The sequence below is a fragment of the Phyllostomus hastatus genome, unplaced genomic scaffold, assembly GCF_019186645.2.
Source record: "Phyllostomus hastatus isolate PE091 unplaced genomic scaffold, TTU_PhHast_1.1 phas_contig_495, whole genome shotgun sequence".
Classification (NCBI taxonomy): Eukaryota; Metazoa; Chordata; class Mammalia; order Chiroptera; family Phyllostomidae; genus Phyllostomus; species Phyllostomus hastatus.
The window spans coordinates 4,824,090-4,846,046 of NW_025333895.1; the positions used below are offsets into that span (position 1 = coordinate 4,824,090).

The 21,957-nt window shown below is 58.8% G+C and overlaps 2 protein-coding genes across 4 annotated transcripts; both read left to right on the forward strand.

Annotated features, from left to right (window-relative positions):
- Positions 1-880: 880 nt before the first annotated feature.
- On the forward strand, positions 881-17,147 carry TBC1D13 (TBC1 domain family member 13). Of its 3 annotated transcripts, XM_045846384.1 has the most exons (13): positions 881-1,048; positions 2,034-2,107; positions 3,932-3,972; positions 4,573-4,634; positions 4,781-4,880; positions 5,692-5,774; positions 8,196-8,355; positions 11,699-11,909; positions 12,437-12,600; positions 13,309-13,469; positions 13,636-13,693; positions 14,528-14,613; positions 16,135-17,147. In XM_045846384.1, exons 1-12 carry the CDS (start codon positions 1,026-1,028, stop codon positions 14,591-14,593), a joined length of 1,203 nt encoding a protein of 400 aa, XP_045702340.1. In that variant the 5' UTR covers positions 881-1,025; the 3' UTR covers positions 14,594-14,613; positions 16,135-17,147. The 3 variants fall into 3 exon arrangements, with proteins under 3 accessions (XP_045702340.1, XP_045702339.1, XP_045702341.1); XM_045846383.1 differs by having other exon boundaries at positions 882-1,048; positions 14,528-17,147; XM_045846385.1 differs by lacking the exon at positions 3,932-3,972 and having other exon boundaries at positions 897-1,048; positions 14,528-17,147.
- A 1,448-nt stretch (positions 17,148-18,595) lies between these two features.
- On the forward strand, positions 18,596-21,949 carry ENDOG (endonuclease G). Its single transcript, XM_045846420.1, has 3 exons — positions 18,596-19,374; positions 20,420-20,529; positions 21,597-21,949. The coding sequence occupies exons 1-3, from the start codon at positions 18,841-18,843 to the stop codon at positions 21,877-21,879; spliced, it is 927 nt and encodes a 308-aa protein (XP_045702376.1). The 5' UTR covers positions 18,596-18,840; the 3' UTR covers positions 21,880-21,949.
- The last annotated feature ends 8 nt before the right edge of the window (positions 21,950-21,957 follow it).

Consider the following 21,957-nt stretch of genomic DNA (forward strand, 5'->3'; position numbering starts at 1 on the left):
GTGCAGAAGCATTTAGCACAGTACCTAGCACACAGCAGGAGCAGAAACTGTGGGATGAGTGAGTAAGGGGACAGAGCTCTGTCTGCCTGTCCCATGGGGCAGTGACGTCCTTGCTGGGCATGCACGTGAGCGCTGGAGGGGGTTTCAAGAAATTAAAAAAATAAGGTCGAGAATGCACACAAGCACATCTGTGTAGATATAATCTTTGTATGGCTGCCAACTGTCTTTTCTTGGAAAGGATCCTGAAATCTTGGCTTTCCTTTTCTGTATTATAATACATTCCTTTTAAAAAAAATTTGATTTTTAGAGAGAGAGAGAGAGACAGGGAAAGAGAGGAAAACATTAGTTTTTTGTACTACTCATTTATGCATTCCTTGGTTGCTTCTTGTATGTGCCCTCACCGGGATCCAACCCGCAACTTTGGCGGGTGGGGATGACTCTCTAACCGAACTACCCTGCCAGGGCTGTGTGGTAGTAAATTTCCTGTTTATAAAATCCAAAAGTAATGGGAACACCGAATTGTAGTCCAGCTTTCCATCCAATGTTTATTGAACCATCTTCCCTGCGATCACTGCTACAGGGGTCGAAGATTTTGCAGTGAAAAAACCTGAATAGTTTAGTAGAGAAAGCACGTTCCTGAAACCGTGACGCAATAGTTTATTGCGGGTGAGGAACCTGCAAGGAAGAGGACAGGGTGACAGGTAGAGAGAACGTGAGGCCCAGGGAAGCGCAAGGAAGAGCCAGCCCTTCCACACCATCTGCACGGTGGTTAGCGCGTTCTTAAGCTCGGTCACAGGCCGGGCGGGCTGGGTAGAGGCGGGGCGGGGGCGGGGCCTCGCCCCCCCCATCCCGCCCACCCTGCCGGCCACTGGGAAAGGGGGCGGCACGTGAGCGGGGCGGGACGGGTAGGAACGCGCACGCGGGCAGCTGCGTTTCCGGCCGGAGGCCTGTGCTGAGCTCCCCGCGTCCCTGGGGGGCGGTGGCGGAGGCGACCGAGGCAGCAGGGGGATCCGGAAGTCAACACCATGTCGAGTCTGCACAAGAGCCGGTAAGGGGCCACTGGGCCGAGCCGGCTCGGCCGCCCCAGGCCAGTCCGCCACTTCTGCCCCGCGGAGGGGGCGCGCAGCTTCGGCCAGGCACCAGCCGTCCCTGGGCAGCGGGGCTCGGGCTCCTACTTCTCCTCGCCCGTGGGCCCTAGAGAGCTAGGAGAGGAGGCACTTGTGCCTGCCTTCCCCCCAGTGTCACCCCTTTTCTATGTCGCCCTGACTTAGGACCCCTATTTCCCTCTTGCCCCGGCGTCTTGCTGATTCAGGGCCTCAATGAGCAGTTCCCCACGCCCCCGTCCCGTCCTTGTCTCCCTTGTCAACCCTCTGACTGAGGACCCTCCTCTTTCCAAACGCTGCCCGTCCCCCTTGCTCGTTTTTTTTTTTACTAGAACTGTTAGGAAACCGGGATTCTCCCGTCCGACCCCTCTCCCAGGCCAAATCCTGCCGCGTTGGCTAAATTTTGCTCAGTCTCCAGTGTTCTTCCAGGACTTGTTTTTAAAACCCTTTTGTCCTTCCCTGCAGGCAGGCCCCGAGGTCTTCTAATGGTTATATTTTTGAGCCTGGAGAGCTGCGTGCAGGTTACACAGGTCCGTTGACTACGGATCAAATTACTCCTGGTCCTGGGGTTCATGGAGTTCAGACAGTGAGCTGCGGGCTGGGCCCGGCCAGCAGGAAGTGCCCAATAAATGCCGGCTCACTAAATAATAGAACGTGTCTGACTTCATGGTGCTTGTTTGAGAACCTCTGGACAAGAGTATTTCTATGTTTCTGGGCTTGGAGGAGACAGGACTTACACTTCCGTAACTCCCCGAAGCTGACTTTGATTAGGACCTTGGCTGACTTTGCCACCTTTATGTCCTGAAGGAGAGCGAGGACCAGGTTGGAGACTGGTAGGGTAAGGGAGCTATGGGTAGAGGAGTGGTTACTAAAAGCCCGTCGTCTTTCCGTTTGGGTGCATTTCATTTGCTTCCTCCTCCCGTCTTCTAGGATTGCAGATTTCCAGGATGTCCTGAAGGAGCCCACGATCGCCTTGGAAAAGCTTCGGGAACTCAGTTTCAGTGGTAAGAGTCAACACTTCCTTTTCAGGGTTTTCCTAGAGCGGTGCTGTGGCTAGGATGGAGGGGAAGGCGCCCCAGGCCATCCCCGCTCAGTTCTGGGGACCAGCCTGCCTCTCCAGGCCTCTCCAGGTCCTGTGAGCTGAACAAACCGTGACCCTCCTGGGCTTGCAGGGTGTTCCCAGAGGCGTGGCAGCCACCCTTAGTGACCACAGTTAGCTTGGCTGTGGGCCTTAGGGTGCTTAATCGGCATCCGAATGGTGCCGGCTGCTTCCTTGGAGTAACTGGGGAGGACTGAAGATAGCGGGGCGAGAGTGGGGAGGAGGCTTCCTGAGCTCAGGCCGGGTCTTCCCTCACTCCAGCGAGCTTCCTGTGTTGTCGCGTTTGGTGAGCTGCGGAGTAGTTCCTGGTTCTCTCCCTGGCTTGAGATCAAAGCCTACTCGGGTGACAGTGACCTTTGGTTCATGGTGAGATTCTCGCCTCAAGACCCTGGCTTGAAGGAGCCGCACCTCAGCGGGGTTTGACTTTGCCCTCGATGGCATGGGCAGCCTTCCCGCAAGAGATTTTGGCTCGTCTTTGAAACCCCCAGGGTATTCTGTATAGCTTCTTGTCGCCGCTCTGTCTGTGGAACTTTGTCAGCGAGGAATTCTTGAGTAGCTCCCTGCGTCCCCACGCAGATTCTGAGGTGGGGGCAGCACCTGCTGGTCATGGTGCAGCCGCCTCCTCTCAAGGTGTCCGGCGGTGTTGCAGAAGTTCGTCTTTCTGTTCCGGAGTGACAGCCAGACCCCCGGGGCCTGGAGGGAGTGCAGCAAGGGGTCCCGGCAGTGCAGGCACTCGGAAATCTGCCTCCGGGCCAGGCCTTGGGGGGGGGGGGGTGGCTGTCTGCTGAGGGAGGCAAGAGCTTGGGCTCTGGAGTCAGGTGGGCCTGTATGAGTCCTTGGTTGCTGTTTCTTTACAGAGAAGTTTCTTTTCCTTTCCTTTCCTACAATTTTATTTCCTTTTAGAGAGGGGGGAAGGGAGGGAGAAAGAAAGGGAGGGAAACACTCATGTGCGAGAGAGACATAGATCGGTTGCCTTTCCCATGCCCTCAGCGGGGGCTGGCCAGCAACCCAGGCACGCGCCCGGACTGGGAATCCAGCTGGGAATCCAGACCTTTAGGTTTGCAGACAGCACTCCGCCCACTGAGCCGCACCAGCCAGGGCCGATGAGTGTCTTTATCGTAAGATGGGCACAATGATGCTGCTCTTCCCCACTTACTAGGGTCATAATGGGGATTCAGTACAGTTAGGTGCGTAAACCCACAACGCACTTTGCATCTGTAGCTTAGTCCACTTTCCACACGTGCTTGCGGAATGCCTTCTGTGCGCCACGCCCTGTGCTAGCTGGTGGGAACGTAGGGCAAATGTGGTTCTTGTCTGTGTGGGACTTCCCTGGTAGGAGGGGTGACAGAGTAAGTTGAGTAAGTACACACATTACGTTATGCAACCCAAGTAGCGATGGATGCTGTGAAGAAGTCGCAGAGTCACCGTTTGTAACGGGTGACCTGACCGGCAAGAGATGGTGGCTGGTGCAGGCTGCTCTGAGGAAGAAATACCCAGGATAAGAAGGTGTTATCCTCCAAAGAGGATTCCAGACAGAGGGAGCAAGGGTCAGGGGTCATGGGGAGAGAGACACAGGATTAGCAACCAGCCTGGTAGGCTTCGTGGTGGAAAAGCGTTCTTGAAGTGCTTCTGGCTCACTGTACTCCCTGACGGCGGGCTCCCAGGGGGAGGGCTGGGGGATTCTGGGGCTCCGGCCGAAGGGCGTGACCTCTGCCTGCTGTGTCCACAGGCATCCCCTGTGAGGGCGGACTGCGGTGCCTCTGCTGGAAGGTGGGTGTGCCTGGGGTGGGGCTTGTGCTCCCCTGAAAGTCCCTGGATTCCTGCACGGGTTGTCCCCACCCACTGCCCCTTCTTTCCGTTCTGCACCTTTGCTTACTTTGTCTGGGGAAACCGGCCCGGAAAGTCCTGGGTTTCCAGCCCCTCTCGGTTCCGCTCCGGGATCCCTTTGGGGATGGGACACTTTGTGATGCGGGTGAAGCCCTTTGCCTCCTTGTCCAGACAGAGCCGTGGCGGTGCCACACATTGGGACAGGAAAGGCTGAGCTTGGTCCAGAGCTGTTCGCTGGCATGGGAGTGGAGGCCCAGCCCCCCAGCCCCAGCCCCAGCCCCTTTGAGCGCAAGGTCTTACTGTCATCCGGGAGAGTCTGTGTGAGGCAGAGAAGAGGAAAGGCCTGCTTTGGGATAAAGGGGAGGGAGGCAGGGGGAAGAGAGGGCAGGCTTCCCCGGCGCACGCCTCCGTTCCCAGGCTTCAGCCCATCCTGCCTCCTCGGGGTGCTATCGGGCGCTTTCCTTGGGGCCTGTCAGCCTCCACCGACCGTCCAGCGTTGGGCTGGGCGAGTCCCCAGAGCTCCGCTTCTGTCCCTCTGTGCAGATTCTCTTGAACTACCTCCCCGTGGAGAGAGCCTCGTGGACCTCCATCCTGGCCAAGCAGAGGTGAGACGCGGGGCGAGGGGGCTGCCGGGAGGGCCTCCGTGTTGGAGCAGGAGGTGCCGAGCCTGCCCTGCCTCCTGCTGGTGCTTCTCAGTGCCCGGCTCCCGGCAACCCCTTTGCGAGCCGCCCCCCTTGCTTGTCTCCTTTAGGGAGCTGTATTCTCAGTTCCTGAGGGAGATGATCATCCAGCCTGGCATTGCCAAGGCCAACATGGGAGTGTCCAGGGAGGATGTGACCTTTGAGGACCATGTGAGTAGGGGTCATCAGGGGGACCTGAGGCTACAGAGTGGGGAGGGGTGTGGGCTTTGGGGTGGGCAAGGCCCCCCTACCTCGGAGGATGGGTGCAGCTGGTCTGGGTCCCATCTGGCCCTTCCAGGACCCCCTTTCTTCGTTTGGTTGCTCAGCCCCTGAAGGCCGCTGTCCCTTTCCGCCCGGGCTCAACCAGCCAGCAGCATGTGATAGCTGGGGCTCGGGGCGTGCTGTGCGAGCAGCGCGGGGCCAGGCCCTCTGCACGCCTGGTCTCCTTCCACAGTTGAACAGAGTCAGACCAGGCAGCAGTGAGGATGCACTGCCTTCCCGCCTCCTGGAGGGAGCCTTGCTCACCCGCCAGCACTGACCTTCGCCCTGTGTGCTTGGCAGTGCGGGAAGGGGAGGTGCGTTGGACCCAGGCCCAGGACGGGTCCAAGGACTGCCCCTGGCGACTCAGAGCATTGATGAGTTAGACTCGAGGAGACTCCGGGATACCACCTTCACTCATCCACTCACTCCGTCCACAAGCCCGCAGGGAGTGCCTGCTGTGATCGGCGTTCCAGAGCCAGAGCAGCAGGCAGACAGAGTTCAGCCCTTCCTGCTGGCAGGGATGCACTCAGAGCGGAGAGCAGGGCTTTCAGCCGTGGGGTTGGAGCGGGATTTGGGTGGCCGCTCCTCAAAGGCCGTCTCGGGGCTGCAGCTGGGCCGCTAACGGGGCCGTCGGTGTGAGGCGACGGCTCAGGCCTGCAGACTGGCACCTGCCTCTGGGGCCCTCGAGCGCCTAGGACAGCAGCCGGTTTTCTCCCCGCAGCCGCTCAACCCCAGCCCCGACAGCCGGTGGAACACGTACTTCAAGGACAACGAGGTGCTGCTGCAGATCGACAAAGACGTCCGGTACGCTGGGGCTGGGCGCGGGCCCGGGGGCCTCCTGCGGCGGTTCCCAGTCCTGCCCTTTGCCCGTCCAGCCCAGGCCCCCGGCGTGGGTAGGGGTGTGAGAAGCCTGTGGGTGGGCGGTCTGGGTAGTCAGGTGCAGCAGGCTCCAATGGTGGGGGCCCCGAGCACGGGGGGCTGGTGAGCGCAGTGAGGGGGTGTGGGGGGGGGCGCCCGTGCGTGCCCGTGCCTGGCTCTCCCCTCCCTGCCTCAGTGTCAGTTGTCCCTGGCTTTTACGGGTTCATCTGATCATTCCTTCATCGATGGACATCGGTCACCTGCTCTGTGGCAGCCCCAGTGCCTGGCTCAGGGTTGAGCCCTGAACACAGACATGGTCCCTGTCCCAGAGGAACCTAGAACCTTGGGGGGAAGGTGGGAAGACAGGAACACAGGCGTTCGGCAAGTTAGATCCTCTGCGGAATGAGCGCTTCTGGTGGCAGATGCAGTGAAGGAAGCGTTCAGGGTGCTCCCAGGTGTTCGGGGAGCTCCCCCTGCCTGAGGAGGCAGTGTTCCTGGGGAGACCCGGGGAGCTGACCTGGGGGAAGAGGGAGGCAAGGGCCGTGGTGGGTGGGACCCACCTGTGGGGGCCCTGAGAGCCCATGGAGCTCGGCCTGTTCCAACCGCAGTGTGAGGGCGGTGTGGTTGACACCACCCTGGAGGGAGACACAGGCCAGACCTTGGACTTGATTCCAAGGACGTGGGGCAGTCGTACAAAGGTTTTAAGCACAGCAATGACAGGGTCAGATAAGTGTTTTGTTTTTTTTTTTAATTGTGAGCTGCAGTGTGGGCATGAGTGTGCTTCCCCACTTGGTACGGAACTGAGGAAGCTGTGCTGTCCTGTTGGGTTGCTGAGTGGCCGTGGGTGGACCCCCCACAGGCTGGGGAGGAGCTGGGAGGAGGCCTCAGCTGCAGTGGGGCCGAGTCCTTTGGGCCTGGCCTCTGGGGTCCACCCTCCTGCTTGCGGTCCCACCTTCCCTGTTGTCGGCTGTGTTTCCGGCCGCTGCCCACCCTGGGTGCCACTCCTCGGCCGGTGCTCACGGTGCCCTGGTCCATCTCCAGGTGGCCCCAGGCGTGGCCCGGTCCAGGGCGGCCCAGCCAGGATGCAGGAGGGGGCTCCGGCCTCCGTTTTCGGGCTGGGGCTGGGGCAGCCTCTGTTCACAAGGGGTTTCAACAGCCCTGTTTAAATCAAGAGCCGAGTCCCGAACCCGGTTCTGGAGAAACAGGTTCTGTCTCGCACTGCTGGTGACTGTAGCGCGGTGTCCGGGTTTCCAGAGGGCGCGTTTGCGGTGTGCCGCGTGTAAGCAGTGTGAGAGGCCCGTGTGCTGCAGTGCACGTGTTTCAGCGCTTGGTCGCGCTCTCGAGACGGTCCTCAGCTGCTTTTCTTTCTTTTTCCTTTTTTTTTTTTTTTAGAGAGAAAGAGAGAGGAAAGTGGAGAGACAGACGTTAATTTGCTGTTTGACTTATTTGTGCGTTTTTTGGTTGCTTCTTGTACGTGCCCTGACCGGGGATCGAACCTGCAACCTTGGTGTGTCGGGACAACGCTCTAACCAACTGAGCTACCTGGCCAGGGCTCAATTTTTTTCTTCTCACTTAGTCTTGGACACTTACTTCCCATGTCAGCTGTGTAATACTCTACTGTACAAGGTGTCACTTAACCAAATCTCTTTGATGACTTGAAACCACAGTACAGTTAATGCTCTTGTACACATTAGATATTTTTGGCGTGGAAAGATGTTTGTGGTTTAAGGGAGCTGAATCATAAGATCATAAGGATATATATGTACAAGACACACATGTGTATATGTACACATATATGCACCTGCAAATATGCATAAGATGGGTATATGTATTATGACTGTATTGTCTCTTAAAGATTATATTGCTTTTGCCCTGGCTGGCGTAGCTCAGTGGATTGAGCGCGGGCTGGGAACCAAAGTGTCCCAGGTTCGATTCCCAGTCAGGGTACATGCCTGGGTTGCAGGCCATAACCCCCAGCAACCGCACATTGATGTTTCTCTCTCTCTCTCTCTATCTCCCTCCCTTCCCTCTCTAAAAATAAATAAATAAAATCTTTTAAAAAAAGATTATATTGCTTTTAAATACAATGTTATTTATTTTTTAAAGATTGTATATTTAGAGAGAGGGGAAGGGAGGGAGAAAGAGAGGGGGAGAAACATTGGCTTGTGAGAGGACCCAGCCTGCAACCCAGGCGTGCTCCCTGACGGGGAGTTGAACCGGCGACCTTTCGGTTCACAGGCCAGCGCTCAGTCCCCGAGCCACGTCGGCCAGGGCCATGTTGTCGTTGTTCTAAAATGGCCTTTGGGCCGCTGGAGCGCCTGAAGCCTCCGCCCTGAGTCACGGGGCCTCTCCTGTCCCCCCTCTCAGGAGGCTGTGCCCGGACATCTCCTTCTTCCAGAGGGCCACCGACTACCCGTGCCTCCTCATCCTGGACCCCCAGAATGAGTTTGAGACCCTTCGCAAGCGGGTGGAGCAGACGACGCTGAAGTCCCAGACGGTGGCCCGGAACCGGAGCGGGGTCACAAATGTGAGAGGCACCCTGGGGCCCCAGGGACCCCTCATGACAGCCTTCTCCTTCCCTTGGCCACTGTCCCCTGGGCCCGTGACCGTCTGTGCCGATGGGCACCCAAGGCAGCTTCGATTCTGCCCGGGCGCCGTGGGAGAGTCAGGGGTCCGGGGTCCGGGCGGGGGCTGGGTGTGAGGGCCGCTTGGGTGGGGGGCCTGCTGTGCAGGGAAGGGGCTGCGTTGCTGCCGCCGCGGGGCTGGCAGTGGCTCTTTCAAAAAGCAGGGACAGGTGTGACGGGAGCGCCGATGGGTGGGGAGCTGACCTGGCCTGGCTATCAGGGAAGGCTTCCCTGGGGAAGTGACATTTAAGCTGAAGCCCGAAGAGCTAGGAGGACACACCGTTCCGGGCGGGGAGGAGAGCACGTGGGGAGGTCCTCGGGCAGGAGAGAGGCGGTGTGTTCCCAGGCGGGAGGACCCAGTGGGGCTCGAGGCAGAGGGAAGGGGGCAGGGTTGCTGGAAGATGCCACCGGGGAGGTGGGCGGTGGTGAGGCCACACGGGGCCTCCATCCCGACGACTGGGGGCCCTGGCAGCCCTCTAAGCAGGGCAGTGAGGCGAGTCGGACGTGCTCTAGTAAAAGACCGCCGTTGGCGCTGTGGGGGTATTGATCGGAAGGGGCAGGAATAGGGGTGGGGCGGGCGGGGCAGGGGTAGATCTCAGAGTCTTAGGAGGTAGGATGGGTAGGGCTTGAGCTGGCTGGGTCACGCTGAGTGTTTGAACCCCAGTCTTCCACAGGTTCCTGTGACTGTAGCCAAACAAGTATCTGACCTTATCACTTAACTCATGCCCACTGCCTTGGTACCTGGAGCTTGGACTGCCTGAAAACGTTCTGCTGTCCTCCAGCAACGGAACAGCCCTTCTCCGTAACCTGCACAGAGCTGGAGACGGATAAGAGGGGTGACCCCTTGGGGCTTCGTGTCTGTAGGAGAGCAGCCACTTCCCGCCTCGAGGTTGGCGGGCAGTCCCAGCCAGGCCCGGGCCCCGCCTGCCTCCGAGAGAGCTGGGCGTGCCGGGAGGTGCGGCGTGCCGGAGGCCAAACGGCCTCGGGGCCTGCTGTGTGGGCAATCCTCTTACTCGGCCGCTGCTGTCCTTCCCGGCTGCGGGACCTGGCTCCTGTCCTTCACTGCACTCAAGTTGCTGGGGACCGAGAGCTGAGCTCTTGCCTGTTTGAGGTTTGGGCCTTGTCCTGGGGGCAGAGCACGTGACCAGAAGCTTCTCGGCCAGACTTCTGGACCGTGGTGGGGCGGTTTGAGTTAAGGCCGACCCTCTGTCTGACTCCGGGCAGGTGACACCGGAGAAGCCTTACCTTCCTAGGCCTCCCTCGGCTCTTCTGTAAACGGGGCGTAGCCGTTTCTGCCCTGCCTGCCTTTAGATTTGCCAGGAAGGTGAGATGAGGTCATGAGTTCGAGGCTGCGCAGACCGTTGGAAGGCTGGCAGGTCGTGGGCGCTCCCTGGGGCCTGGGCCTCAGGCTCCAGGGTCAGCCGGTCTGGGGTCAAGTCCCAGTGCTGCCGCTTGATGCGAGACCTGATGGGTGACCTAACTTTTCTGAGCCTCAGTTTCCTCATCTTTTTTTAAAAAATATTTTTACATTTATTTTTAGAGACAGTAAGGGAGGGAGAAAGAGAGAGAAACATCAATGTGTGGTTGCCCCTCATGTGGCCCCCACTGTGGACCTGGCCTGCAACCCAGGCCTGTGCCCTGACTGGGGATTGAACCTGTGATGCTTTGGTTCACAGCCCGCGCTCAATCCACTGAGCTACGCCAACCAGGGCTAGTTTCTTCATCTTGAAAGCGATGTTGAGAGAACATTCTAGGCTATTAAAGCATTACATGGAGGCATGCGTGCAGAGCACTGTCTTGGACATATTGTTCTGGGTAGATGTTAGTGGTACGAGTGTCTGTGCACAGGTGTGTGCAGGTGTGTGCACGCACACGTGTGTATAATGGGAAAGGGAGTTGAATGTCCCCGGGCCCTGCACGTCCGGGGCTGTTTCCCACACCGTCCCTGCCTGGGCTTGCTTGGGGTTCGCCCAGACAGGTCACCCCCGGCACCCCTGTCTTTACAAAGTTCCCGAGGGTCCTGCTGGGCAGACGGTGGTGGGAGCCTGTGTTCTGTTGCACAGGTTCTGAGCAGGGATTATCATCTCTGTTTATCGCCCAGCTTTTTCGTATGAAAACTTTGAAACATTCAGAAAAGTTGAGAGTACAGTGCACAACCATATACTTTCCACTTAAGTTTAAGTGGTGAACCTTTTCCCGTATTTGTTTGTGTATCACTCTCGGAATGCGGGTTGCAGGTGTTCTGACCCTTCACCCCCAGTACTTCCACAGGCGTCTCATGAGAGTAACTCTCAGGCATCTCTCTTCCTTACCACCAACACCTCTAGGAAATTAACGATAATTGCATAATAATATCTGACATCCAATCCATGATTGCGTGTCCTCAGTCGTGCTAAGAATATATTTTTATTTACTTTTAGAGAGAGGGGAAGGGAGGGAGAGAAACATCAATGTGTGAGAGATACATCGATCGGTTGCTGGTTGCCTCTGGCACACCCCTAACTGGGGACCTGGCCCACAACCCAGGCATGTGCCCTGACTGGGAATCGAACCGGCGACCTAAGAACCAGTGACCTTTTGGTCCTCAGGCTGGCACTCAATTCACAGAGCCATACCAGCCAGGGCAGCTGCGCTAAGAATATTTTTGAGTTGTTCCTTCCAGACCCAGGACCTGTCCAGGTTTATGTGTTGCGTTGGGGTGTTGTGTTTCTTTTGTCCCTTCATGGGGAGCAGGCCTCCCCTCATCTGCAGCCCCCATAGTAGCCCCCATAGCATTGCACTTTTCTAAGACACTGAGCCAGTTGTCTGTCTGTGACATGGTTAAATTTTGTTGACCCAAATGAAGTACAGCGTAACCTAGTAAAATGCATAATCTTACGTGTACACTAGATGAACTTTCCCTTATGTGTGTACCTGGGTAAATGCCAACCAGAACGAGACACACAAGCCTTCTGTCATCCAGAAAGCTCCCCGCCCAGGCAGTGCCCGTCTCCGCAGAGGGAAGCCCTGTTCTTTCTCTTGTCACGTGAGTGAATGAGGTGTCAGTCCAGCTGTTCGGTGGCGTGTCCCACATCCTGGGTTTGCTGGCCTGTTTCCTCCTGCTGGTGTTGGCCACGTGCCTCCACACCCCGCACTTCCCCTAAACTGAAAGTCAGGGTTGAGGCTTCACGGTAGACGTTGCTGGTGCGAACATACTGTTCATCGCGCCACCCATCGTCCTCACGGGCCCCCCCCGTCCTCCCCCAGATGAGCTCCCCACACAAGACCTCGGCGCCGGCGTCCCTGAATGAGTACCAGGTGCTGCCCAACGGCTGTGAGGCCCACTGGGAGGTGGTGGAGCGGATCCTGTTCATCTACGCCAAGCTCAACCCGGGCATCGCTTACGTGCAGGGCATGAACGAGATCGTGGGGCCCCTCTACTACACCTTCGCCACTGACCCCAACAACGAGTGGAAAGGTACGAGGGCTCCTGGCTGCCCGCGTCTCCCGCTGCCGGCTCCCTAGAGAAGTGGACCAGGGGAAGCCGGGCTGTGCAGCCCACACCCCGTCTCTGGGCCTCCATTCCCCCGCCGCCGGACAAGGGCGTTGGCCTCCATCCTCCCGGAGACCCAGTCTGGCTCGGACTTTCTAGCCTGTTGGACGCTGACCGAGCTCTGGATGTTTTAACTGGATCTCTGACGGAGGAGATGAGATGCGTATACAGAAAGCTGAATGGGAGAAAGAATTTAAATAACGATTTGAAAAATGCCCTCAAAGGGCATGCAGGGAGTTGAGGAGGAGGGCGCAGCGCTGCCAGAAGGTGTGAGAGGAAGGAAGTGACGTCCTTAGTCTGGGGGCGGGGGCAGAGGTCACGGACAGAGAAGGTGCAGAGCCCGCCCGCGGCAGGCAGGCGGTGATAGGGTGAGACCCCGAGCTGCAGGGAGGCTCTCGCAGGGGAGGTTCGGGGGGCGCCTCGGCTGCCCTCACCCCGCCCGTCCCGTGCAGAGCACGCCGAGGCAGACACCTTCTTCTGCTTCACCAACCTCATGGCCGAGATCCGGGACAACTTCATCAAGAGCCTGGACGACTCGCAGTGCGGCATCACCTACAAGATGGAGAAGGTGTACTCCACCTTGAAGGATAAGGACGTGGAACTCTACCTGAAGCTGGTGAGGACCCCCAGGCCCACGGGGCCGGGGCAGACAGAAGGAAAGGGGCCGAGGACGGCAGACCTGCTGAGTGTCCCAGGTCCAGGGCGAGCTCTGGTTCGAGCCCGGGACGGGAAGTGGCTGCTGCTGCTCGGGGAGTGCCGACCCCCCGCTGAGAGACCGGGCGGCAGGTGCCGGGAGTCCAGGCGGGCCGGCGGCGGATGGGCGTGACACGGTGCCCGGCGTGTGCCAGGCGCAGGGCCCGGTGTGTACCAAGCGCTTCCTGAGTTCAGCCTGTTTGTCCTCTGAGAAGAGAAGGATAAACTTTGCTTTTAAAAGTTAAGAATAATTTTTTAAAAAATTGATTTTAGGGAGAGAAGGGGGAGAGGGAGAAACATCGATTTGTGGTCCTACGTATGCGTTCGTTGGTTGATGCTTCTGTGTGCCCTGACTGGATCGAACCCACCACCTTGGCGTATGGGGCTGTGCTCTAGCCAGCTGAGCGCGGCCAGGGCTGAGTTCAGAGTAATTTTTGAAAGTTACCGTAGCGGTATTCCATGTTTATTTCAGACAAGAGTGTGCCTGGCGCTCACCCCGGCCCGTCGTGTCCTCCTCGCTTGGGTCCTGGGCCCCGCTGCTTGTCTGAGCCCGCCCCTAAGGACTGCGTGGTGCCTCGGGGCGCCCAGCCCGCACGCACTGCGCACCTACCCCGCGCCCCTCTCTCCCCAGCAAGAGCAGAACATCAAGCCCCAGTTCTTCGCCTTCCGCTGGCTGACGCTGCTGCTGTCCCAGGAGTTCCTGCTGCCTGACGTCATCCGCATCTGGGACTCCCTCTTCGCGGATGACAACCGCTTCGACTTCCTCCTCCTCGTCTGCTGCGCCATGCTCATGTGAGTGTGGCCTGGGGCGGGCAGCCCAGGGGCCCCTGGCCAGTGTCAGACCGACGAACTTGGGGGGACGGGTGGGGGGGCGGGTGAGGAAGGGGCCCGGCTGGGCCTGCGCGCTCGGGGCGGTCCAGCGTGGTCCCAGCGCCTCGCTCCTGCTTGTTTTCCTCAGGCTGATCCGGGAGCAGCTGCTGGAAGGGGACTTCACTGTGAACATGCGGCTCCTCCAGGTACTGGTGTTCGGAGCGGCACGCTCAGTCTCGGCCGGAAGGCAGACACTTATCCAGTGGCCACCCCGTGCCAGCCGCTGTGACAGGCTGGGGCAGGACCAGTGCAGTGCAGCAGGGTTTAAGAGTTCTAGTCCCCTGAGGCAGACCTGGGTTTGGATGGGGTTGAATCCCCGCTTTGCCACCGACCTTGGGTGTGGTGTGGCCGTGAGCAGAGGGCTTGCTTGGCCTCTCTGAACCGAGTGTTGTACCCAAGTTAGCCACACTGGGACACAACTGCGCCCAGTAGGTGGCAGTGCTCGTTGGGAGTCACGCTCAGACCTGGAGCGGCGGAGCACCGGGCTGGTGGTGGAGAACGCGGCTCCAGGGTCAGGCAGCACCAGGGTCACACCCTCGTTCTGCTGTGCTGGCCGTGGGGCCTGAGCCAAGTGACAAGGTCCCTGGGCCCCAGTGTTTTCACCCACACCTGGCCTGGGGCCGGTTTTCAGTAGCTTCACTGAGTAGATCTGTAAGATAGGCATCATCACAACAGCCTCATTGAGCTTCTCAGGCACCCCAGGGAGCCACTGTGTGGTCCTGGGCCCCGCGCCAGATGGGGAGAGGCGAGGCAGCAGGGGCCTGGTCCTAGGGGAGGGCTCTGAGACCCTGTGGGCGGCGCTGGTTGGGCTGGTTATGTTCGTGCTGCATGTGGGGTGGGGGTTAGGGCAGCATGGGGGTGCTGATAACCTGTGGGCCAGCCTGGCGACAGGTCCCAGTGCGGGGAGGGCACGGGTGTGGCAGAGGTGGCAGAGGGTGAGCTGACTTCAGAGGCATCCTGTTGGCCTTTCCCGTGCCCAGGATTACCCCATCACAGACGTCTGCCAGATCCTACAGAAGGCCAAGGAGCTCCAAGACTCCAAGTAGCCCGACAGCGAGAGGCCCAGGTTTGGGAGAGAAGGTCCCTGTGCCCTGGCTTCCGGGACACGAAGAAGCCTGTGGGACCCCCCCACCCCGAGGGAAAGCCACGGGACTGGCCCGCTCCAGGCCTCCTCACCTGGCTGTGTCCCCCTAGGCCGCTCCCACCGGGGCCACACTGTGCCGTGCCCCTTCCTGACCACCGAGCCCTGGCTCGCTCTCCGCTCGTAGACCCTGGGACCCTTTCCCCAGGCTGTTGAGCACGGCTGGAGCTCCCGAAGCTGTTGCCCGGAGCTGGGGCGGATTGGGGGCATTGGGGGCTGCCATAGGTCCCCCCCCGGCCTCCGCTCCGCTGCTCCCTGTCCTGCTCTGGCCTTGGGAGGAGGTGCTCAGCCAGTGAGCCAGAAACCACTTCTTCTGGGGGTTGGTGCTTAGGGTTCGCCATGGGGACAGTGACACTGTGAGGGAGCTAAGGAGCTGCCAGGCCCAGGTCACACCCTCTGTCCCTCTCTCTCAGAGTGAGTGTGTGTGTGTGTGTCTGTAGTTGTGGGTTGGTGTGTGTGTGCGTCTCTTCATCCTCCAGGTGTGTGTGTGTGTGTGTCCGTGTCCGTGTGGGTGTGAGGGAGGCAGGGCGCCTGAACCCCTCTAGGTCTCCGCTTCTCCTCCTCTGTCTCTGTGCGTGCCTCCCCCCCTTCTTCCTCCACCGCCCTCACGGAGGCTCCGTGAGTCTCTGTGTCTGTTCCTGGCCCGGCTCTCCCTCTGCCCCCCTCTCTCGGGGTGCCTTATCCCCAGCCTCTTCCCCTCGCTCCTCCCTTCCGTGTCCGTGACACCCAGAGACGGGACGAGGAGTCGGGCTCAGCGAAGCCCCTGGAAGTCAACTGTGGCCTTGGTGCCCTGTTCCCACACCCGGCCCCAGGCTCCCAGGCCCCTGAGGCTGGGAGGGAGTCCGCAGGGCCTCTCTGGAGGGCCCTGGCCCTGGCCCTGGCCCTGCTCCCCCCGACGGAAATCTTGGAATCCAAAAATCTGCTGAGAAAAGGTGGCCCGTGAAGCTTTGAGCCTCTTCCCCTCCTTTCTGCCCAGGATGGAGGAGGGAGGAGGGCTGACCTTCCCGGGATTTCCCCAAAGGAACAGGACATCCAGGGGATGCCGTACCAGGGTTTGGAGTCCAAGTGCTTCAGAACAGCCATTCCCGTGGCTCCCAGAGCCCGCCCCAGGGAGGGTGAGCCCCTGAAGGACAAGTGGGACCAAAGGGAGCCTCGCCAGGCCAGGCAGGGCTGAGCTCAGAGGCCCTGGATCCCGTCGGGGCCGAGGCAGCTGCGCGGCTCCCAGAGGGGCCGAAGGAGGTGCTGGCCCTTCTCTGGTCACCTGCTTGGGCTGTTCCCGGATTCGGGGCAGGAGCACGTAGAGCAGCAGCTGTTGGCGACTCCCTCTGCTGGGCAGTGGGAGGAGCGGCTTAGTTTGGTGAAGTCCCGCCCTCCTTTTGTAAGGAGGCAGGGAGTTCGGGTCTGGATGGCTGGGTAATGTAGCAAGGGTCTTCATCCTCTCCTCAGACCGGCTGGCAGGTGCCCGCTTGCCCCTGAAGCCTTCCTGAGTCGGCAGCCAGGACTTCCGCTGCCTGCAGGAGCCAGGCTGTGGGCCAGGCCGAACAGCTCCCCCTAGACGGCTCCTCTACCAGGCTGTCCCTTGGATGCTGCTGGGACTTCTCTGCACTTGCCTTTTTGCCACCTCCTCTCATAACAGTTTTTGGGAGACTTTGCTATTTATTCAGACTCCAGGTTATTTATTGCGGATTGTCAAGTGCTTGGTCTGGGGATGAGGGTGGGGGCTGGGAAGGTCAAAAGGATTTGGAAGCATGGGGCTTCCTGATTTTCCGAGGTCAGACTCAGCATCCTCTCCCCCTGCCTCTGGAACCCTCCTGGTTCTCCAGCACATCCTGGCTGGGAGTGCTCTGAGCTCTGTACTGGAACTGAGTATAAGGGAGGCTCCGAGACCCTGCCTGGGGCGGGGCACACTGCTTCCCGCCAGCCCGGGCCGCCTTCCCAGAGCTCATCAGCCGGTTGTTCAGTTCCAGCTTTGACCTCTTCACAGTTGGAGGCTTGGGCCACAGCCTGGGACCCAGCAGACACTGCCCAGGACACCTGATGCATTCCCTCGCGCCTGTCCCCTTGCCTTCCCTTCTGGGGCCATACTACTTGAATCACTGCATCTAATTCGTCTCAGTGGCAGGCCTGAGACCGGTGCCCTCTCCTTGACTTTGGGTCAAGAGCACAGGGACCGTGTCCGGGTTTGGCTGAGGAAAGGACCTGCCCTTGGTGATTCCCCCTCCCCAAACTCTCAGGAGGTTCCCAGAAGGCCAGAGCGCCCACGCTTCCTGCTTGGGCAGCATCAGCCCCCAGACATTTGAACACTCACAGATCGGGCTGTGTGAGCTCAGCGGGCCTCACTCCAGAGGGTCCAAGTGTTAGTCTGCCCTTGTTTTTGTTTCGTTTTTTAAATCGGTTTTGTTTCTTGAGTCAATGCTGTTGATGACAAGTTGTCTTTAATAAATAATGTGTTCTCTACAGTGGGCATTGGTGCTGTGATGGGCTGAAACCTTGGAGGCCTCAGACCAGGGAAACAAGCTTGAGCAGGGATGGAGTCGGGAGGCTCTCAGTGCTGTCTGAGAAAAGGCCCGGCTGTTCTCGGTGGGAGAACGCGTCTGACTCTTCTCTTTCAGCCATGCTGTCTGCAGCTGGGGGGAGGAGGGGGTGCGGCCTTGGGAAAAAGTGTTACATCATGGTTTCTTGGCAGGTGGTTTTTAGATTGAAAAACTGAAAATTCAAAGACATGTAAATCAAGGCATTCATCCTCCACAAACCTGAGAAAATCACCAGTAAAACGTTAGTCTTTGCAGATATGATTTTCATTACATAATTGTTTATTTTTTTCGAATGAATGCTTTTATTAACTTAATTTTTTAAAAGCATTGTAGGTTTTTTTTTTTACCTCAAATACCTGAAGTCAGGTCTGCTATTCAAACGAAGTTACAGCTGGACAATTTATGAACCTTAAAGATGGTACCTCTGCGTTTTAGGGTCCACTGTGGACGGTGCATTCCTTGCCCAGAATCCCTGGAAATGCGTAATTGTCATCTTGATACACAGTTTTGAGTATTGTCACACCCCTCATGGTAGGTGGGGAGCAAGTTGCTGTATGACTTTAAAAATGTTTATAGGATATATACTATTCTATCTAATATGCTGACAATGTTGGAAATGAGTCTATTAAAGATTTTATTTATAAAGGAGAAGGGAGGGAGAAAGAGGGAGCGAAACATTGATGTGCTTAGAGATACATGGATGGGTTGCCTTACATGCCCCCAACCCTGCATCTGGCCCGCCACCCGTGCATGTGCCCTGGGAACTGAACCAGCAACCTTTCGGCTGGCAGGCTGTCACTCAATCCACTGAGCCACACCAGCCAGGCTATTTCTGAATATTTATTACAATACTGTGAGGAAGTTTCTGTTTGAAATACTTGAATTCCCCCCCCCCAAAAAAAGAAAAAGAAATACTTGCATTCCCAATTTATTTCCCCAGCTCAGTCCTCTAAGTGGGTTTAAAGATAAACCTTTCTAAGGTTTTATAGGACTGCCAAACGGAACAGTGCCAGTGTCTGTTCCAACCAGCAGTTAGGATCTGCTGCCTGCCCCCTTGTTCTCACTCTGGGTGTTAGGAAAATCTTGGCTAATCTCCTGGAACTTTTGGCTTATTGTGTAATGGTTGGGGAGGATAGTCTCCGGTGTCTTGTTCCGCCAACGAAGAGCTCCTTCGCTGGGTTCTTAAGGATTAAATAAGGTAGTGATGGAAGCACTGGACCAAAGACGCTTAGTGCTCCTAAGTGGGAGCTCTACGCAGGCGCAGTAGAGAGCCAGACGGCGGAGACCCGAAAGGGGGTGGGGCGGGGTGGGACTAGGCCTGGCGGCAGCCAATCACAAACCAAAATGCTAGCGCTTCGCCCCTTGGGCCCGCATCTTAAAGGACAAAGAAAGGGCACCCATTTCCGGTGGGTCCGGGGCCGCCTTCGTTAGAGGCCTAGTCCCTTCCCAGCCATTGTGAGTGGAAGGGATTTATGTTGTGCCCACGCGCCCTTCCAGCCAGCACCTACTCCTGCGGTGGGCCCAGCAGGCTGGTGCAGCCCCTTTAAGAACCTCGCCGGTCAGACGTCGGAGGTCGCAGCATTCCCTCGGTGCCGCGGGTCGCCTTCCGTTTGCGTGGATGTCGCGCTCCCGAGCCATGCAGGCTGTGCGGGCTGGCCTGACCCTGGCGCTGGGCGCGGGGCTGGGCGCAGCTGCCGAGGGCTGGCGGCGACGGCGGGCAGATGCGCAGCCGGCCCCGGGGCTGCTGGGCCGGCTACCCGTTCTGCCTGTGGCGGCGGCTGCCGAGGTGCCCGCCGTGCCTGCCGTACCTGGGGCCTTGGCGAGCGGTGGCCCGGGCGAACTGGCTAAGTACGGTCTGCCCGGGCTGGCGCAGCTCAAGAGCCGCGAGTCGTACGTGCTGTGCTACGACCCGCGCACTCGCGGCGCGCTCTGGGTGGTGGAACAGCTGCGGCCCGAGCGGCTTCGCGGCGATGGGGACCGCCGCTCCTGCGACTTCCGCGAGGATGAGTCGGTGCACGTGTACCACCGCGCCACCAACGCCGACTACCGCGGCAGCGGCTTCGACCGCGGCCACTTGGCCGCCGCCGCCAACCACCGCTGGAGCCAGAAAGCCATGGACGACACCTTCTACCTGAGCAACGTTGCGCCCCAGGTAGCGCCCCCGGCTGGGCGGCGGAAGGCGAGGCCAGCCCCTCGCCTTTCGGAGCCTCGGTTTGCTCCTCTGCTGAATGGGGAGGCAGGCCAGTGCGCGAGCTGGTCAGGTGCTTACTGATGACACCCCGCGCCGCCCTAGGCTGGAGGAATGGAGCTCTGGGTCCCCGCTGTGCAATCTGACCCTGAGGACCCCTGGGCGACGTTTCCTCGTTTGTGAAATGGGGATATTAATGTTACTCACGTACATTTTACAGTAGACCCGATGCATGTAATAGTACAGAGTGCCCTTGCTGGCTCATGACAAGCATTCGGTAAATATTAGATCCAATGAGGGAACTGAGGTTCAGAGGCGAAGTGACACACTGGCCCAGTGTCACACCTTCAGGGAGACTCCGGCAGCCTGTCTAGAGGACCCTGAGCTTTCAGCCATTGTCCTACCCCACCTGCTTCCCAGGATAGTATGGGAAGATACCTGCTGGCAATCAACTGTTAGCAAGCTGGCCTACCTCTGGTCCTGGTCCCACAAGGGTCTGGCACCCACTGGATGAAGACTGATGGGGGGGGCCCAGGGTGAACCCCATGGGGTCTGTGCCTCTGGCCTGACTTCTGCTCTCCCAGAGGTACAGTCAGTCCCCTCCCTGTTTGACTAGACATCGTACGGAGGATTGGGGCCCTCGAGTATGGAATTGGCAGCAAATCCATCACGGTCCCAGCTGGGCTTGGCACATGGTGAAAGGGCAAAGGGCAGATTGGGAGAGCTGGCTTTCCTCAGTGTGGCTCTGTAGAGCCAAGAAAGGGCTTTCAGATCGGGGATGCTACTCCTTCCATTCTGTGGCAGGGAGTGGTTGGTGGCTGGCACCCTCTTGAGCTCCACCCTTAACAGCCAATGGCCTAAAGGAATGACTTCCATTCCTTGAACCAGTTTCTACTGTGTGCTCGTCTCCCCAACCCTGCTGGAATCTCAAGTCTTGGAGCCCTGGGTAGCCCCTCTAACAGAGAGGCAAAGTTCCCCACCAGCACCTCTGAGTCCCGTCTCCTACCAGGTGCCGCACCTTAACCAGAATGCCTGGAACAACCTGGAGAAGTACAGCCGGAGCTTGACCCGCACCTACCAAAACGTCTATGTCTGCACAGGGCCGCTCTTCCTGCCCAGGTGAGGTCAGAACTGGGCACACCAGCGTTTCCCACTCGTGCTGTCCAGGCTTGTCCTGGGCTCTGGGCAAACACTGCCAGGTGTAGTCATCTGGCTTCTTAACGACCCTGTCCACCCCCTGCCTCAGACTCCTGAGTTTGTTTCTGCAGCCAGAGACCTTCAGGGCACCCATCTAGACCACTCTCCTTTGCCCACGGGCACCAGGTCCTGCACCTGCCCTTGTTCCTCTCCTACATCACCTCTTGCCACACCTACCCACCCACCCACGTCCTGCCCGTCATCTCCTCTGGAGCAACCCTTCTGCACCCTGCTCCTGACCCCGAGTTCACTCTCAGGCACGAGGGACGGAGCGCCCTCGGGGCAGCTCGGTGACTTTCCTGGCCCACCGAGGACTGGATGAGCGAGGACAGGTTGCGGTGAAGCAGCTGGCCCTGGAGTCCACGGCTGGGAGGGAGCCGGCCCTACTACCTAGTCTCTGGGTGCCGTGGGCAAATGACCTCCACACATGGTGCCTCTTACCTAGCTCATGGTTGTTGAGTGGCAAAGTAGGATGGTGAATGTCACCATATTATGGCTCAGCATGGGCTGGCCGAGACACTGATAAACTTGAGTGAGCAAGTGCCTCCCAAGGCCTGCTTTAGTGGAGTACACCCTGCTGAGGGGCAGCCCGGAGGTCACCCCACAGGGCAGTGTCCTGGGCACCTGCTGTTCACCCGGCCCCCCTGGTGCTGACCCTCCTCGGGGAGAGACAGGCAGTCGTCAGGTGTCTGTCTGCACGGATGAATGTGGATGCTGAGAAGGCAGGATCCTCTCAGCAGCATTTATTGTCACCAGCACTCGCTCTGCTGACCCAGGGCTGGGCACGAGGACAACAGGGCCAGAGGGAGTGCGCCTTGCAGGGAGCTCCCAGTCTGCTGGGGCAGCCAAGGAGGGCGCGGAAGCTTCACGAGGGGCTGTTCCTACAGACTGACACAAGCTGGGGGTCGGGTCAAGGAATGCTTCCTGGAGGCGGCAGCAGCCGTGGGAGCCCTGAAAGGCCAGGTGTGCCTGGATTTATTTGCCTGCAGGACAGAGGCTGACGGGAAGTCCTACGTGAAGTACCAGGTGATTGGCAAGAACCACGTGGCAGTGCCCACCCACTTCTTCAAAGTGTTGATCCTGGAGGCAGCAGGCGGGCAAATCGAACTCCGCTCCTACGTGATGCCCAATGCGCCCGTGGACGAGGCCGTCCCGCTGGAGCGCTTCCTGGTGCCCATCGAGAGCGTCGAGCGGGCCTCGGGGCTGCTCTTTGTGCCGAATATCCTGGCGCGGGCCGGCAGCCTGAAGGCTGTCACCGCGGGCAGCAGGTGAGGGCAGCAGCCCAGCCAGACTGTGAGGGTGTGGGGCCGGGTCACATTAAAGGTGGTTATTTTTGGAGAAAGTCTTGCC

Bases quoted from the DNA above. Each gene is read 5' to 3' on its own strand.
- ENDOG (XM_045846420.1), top strand. From the start codon at position 18,841: ATGTCGCGCTCCCGAGCCATGCAGGCTGTGCGGGCTGGCCTGACCCTG. The intron at 19,375-20,419 runs GTAGCGCCCCCG...GTCTCCTACCAG, and splicing joins TGAGCAACGTTGCGCCCCAG to GTGCCGCACCTTAACCAGAA. The intron at 20,530-21,596 runs GTGAGGTCAGAA...ATTTGCCTGCAG, and splicing joins GGGCCGCTCTTCCTGCCCAG to GACAGAGGCTGACGGGAAGT.
- TBC1D13 (XM_045846384.1), top strand. From the start codon at position 1,026: ATGTCGAGTCTGCACAAGAGCCG. The intron at 3,973-4,572 runs GTGGGTGTGCCT...CCCTCTGTGCAG, and splicing joins TGCGGTGCCTCTGCTGGAAG to ATTCTCTTGAACTACCTCCC. The intron at 8,356-11,698 runs GTGAGAGGCACC...GTCCTCCCCCAG, and splicing joins ACCGGAGCGGGGTCACAAAT to ATGAGCTCCCCACACAAGAC.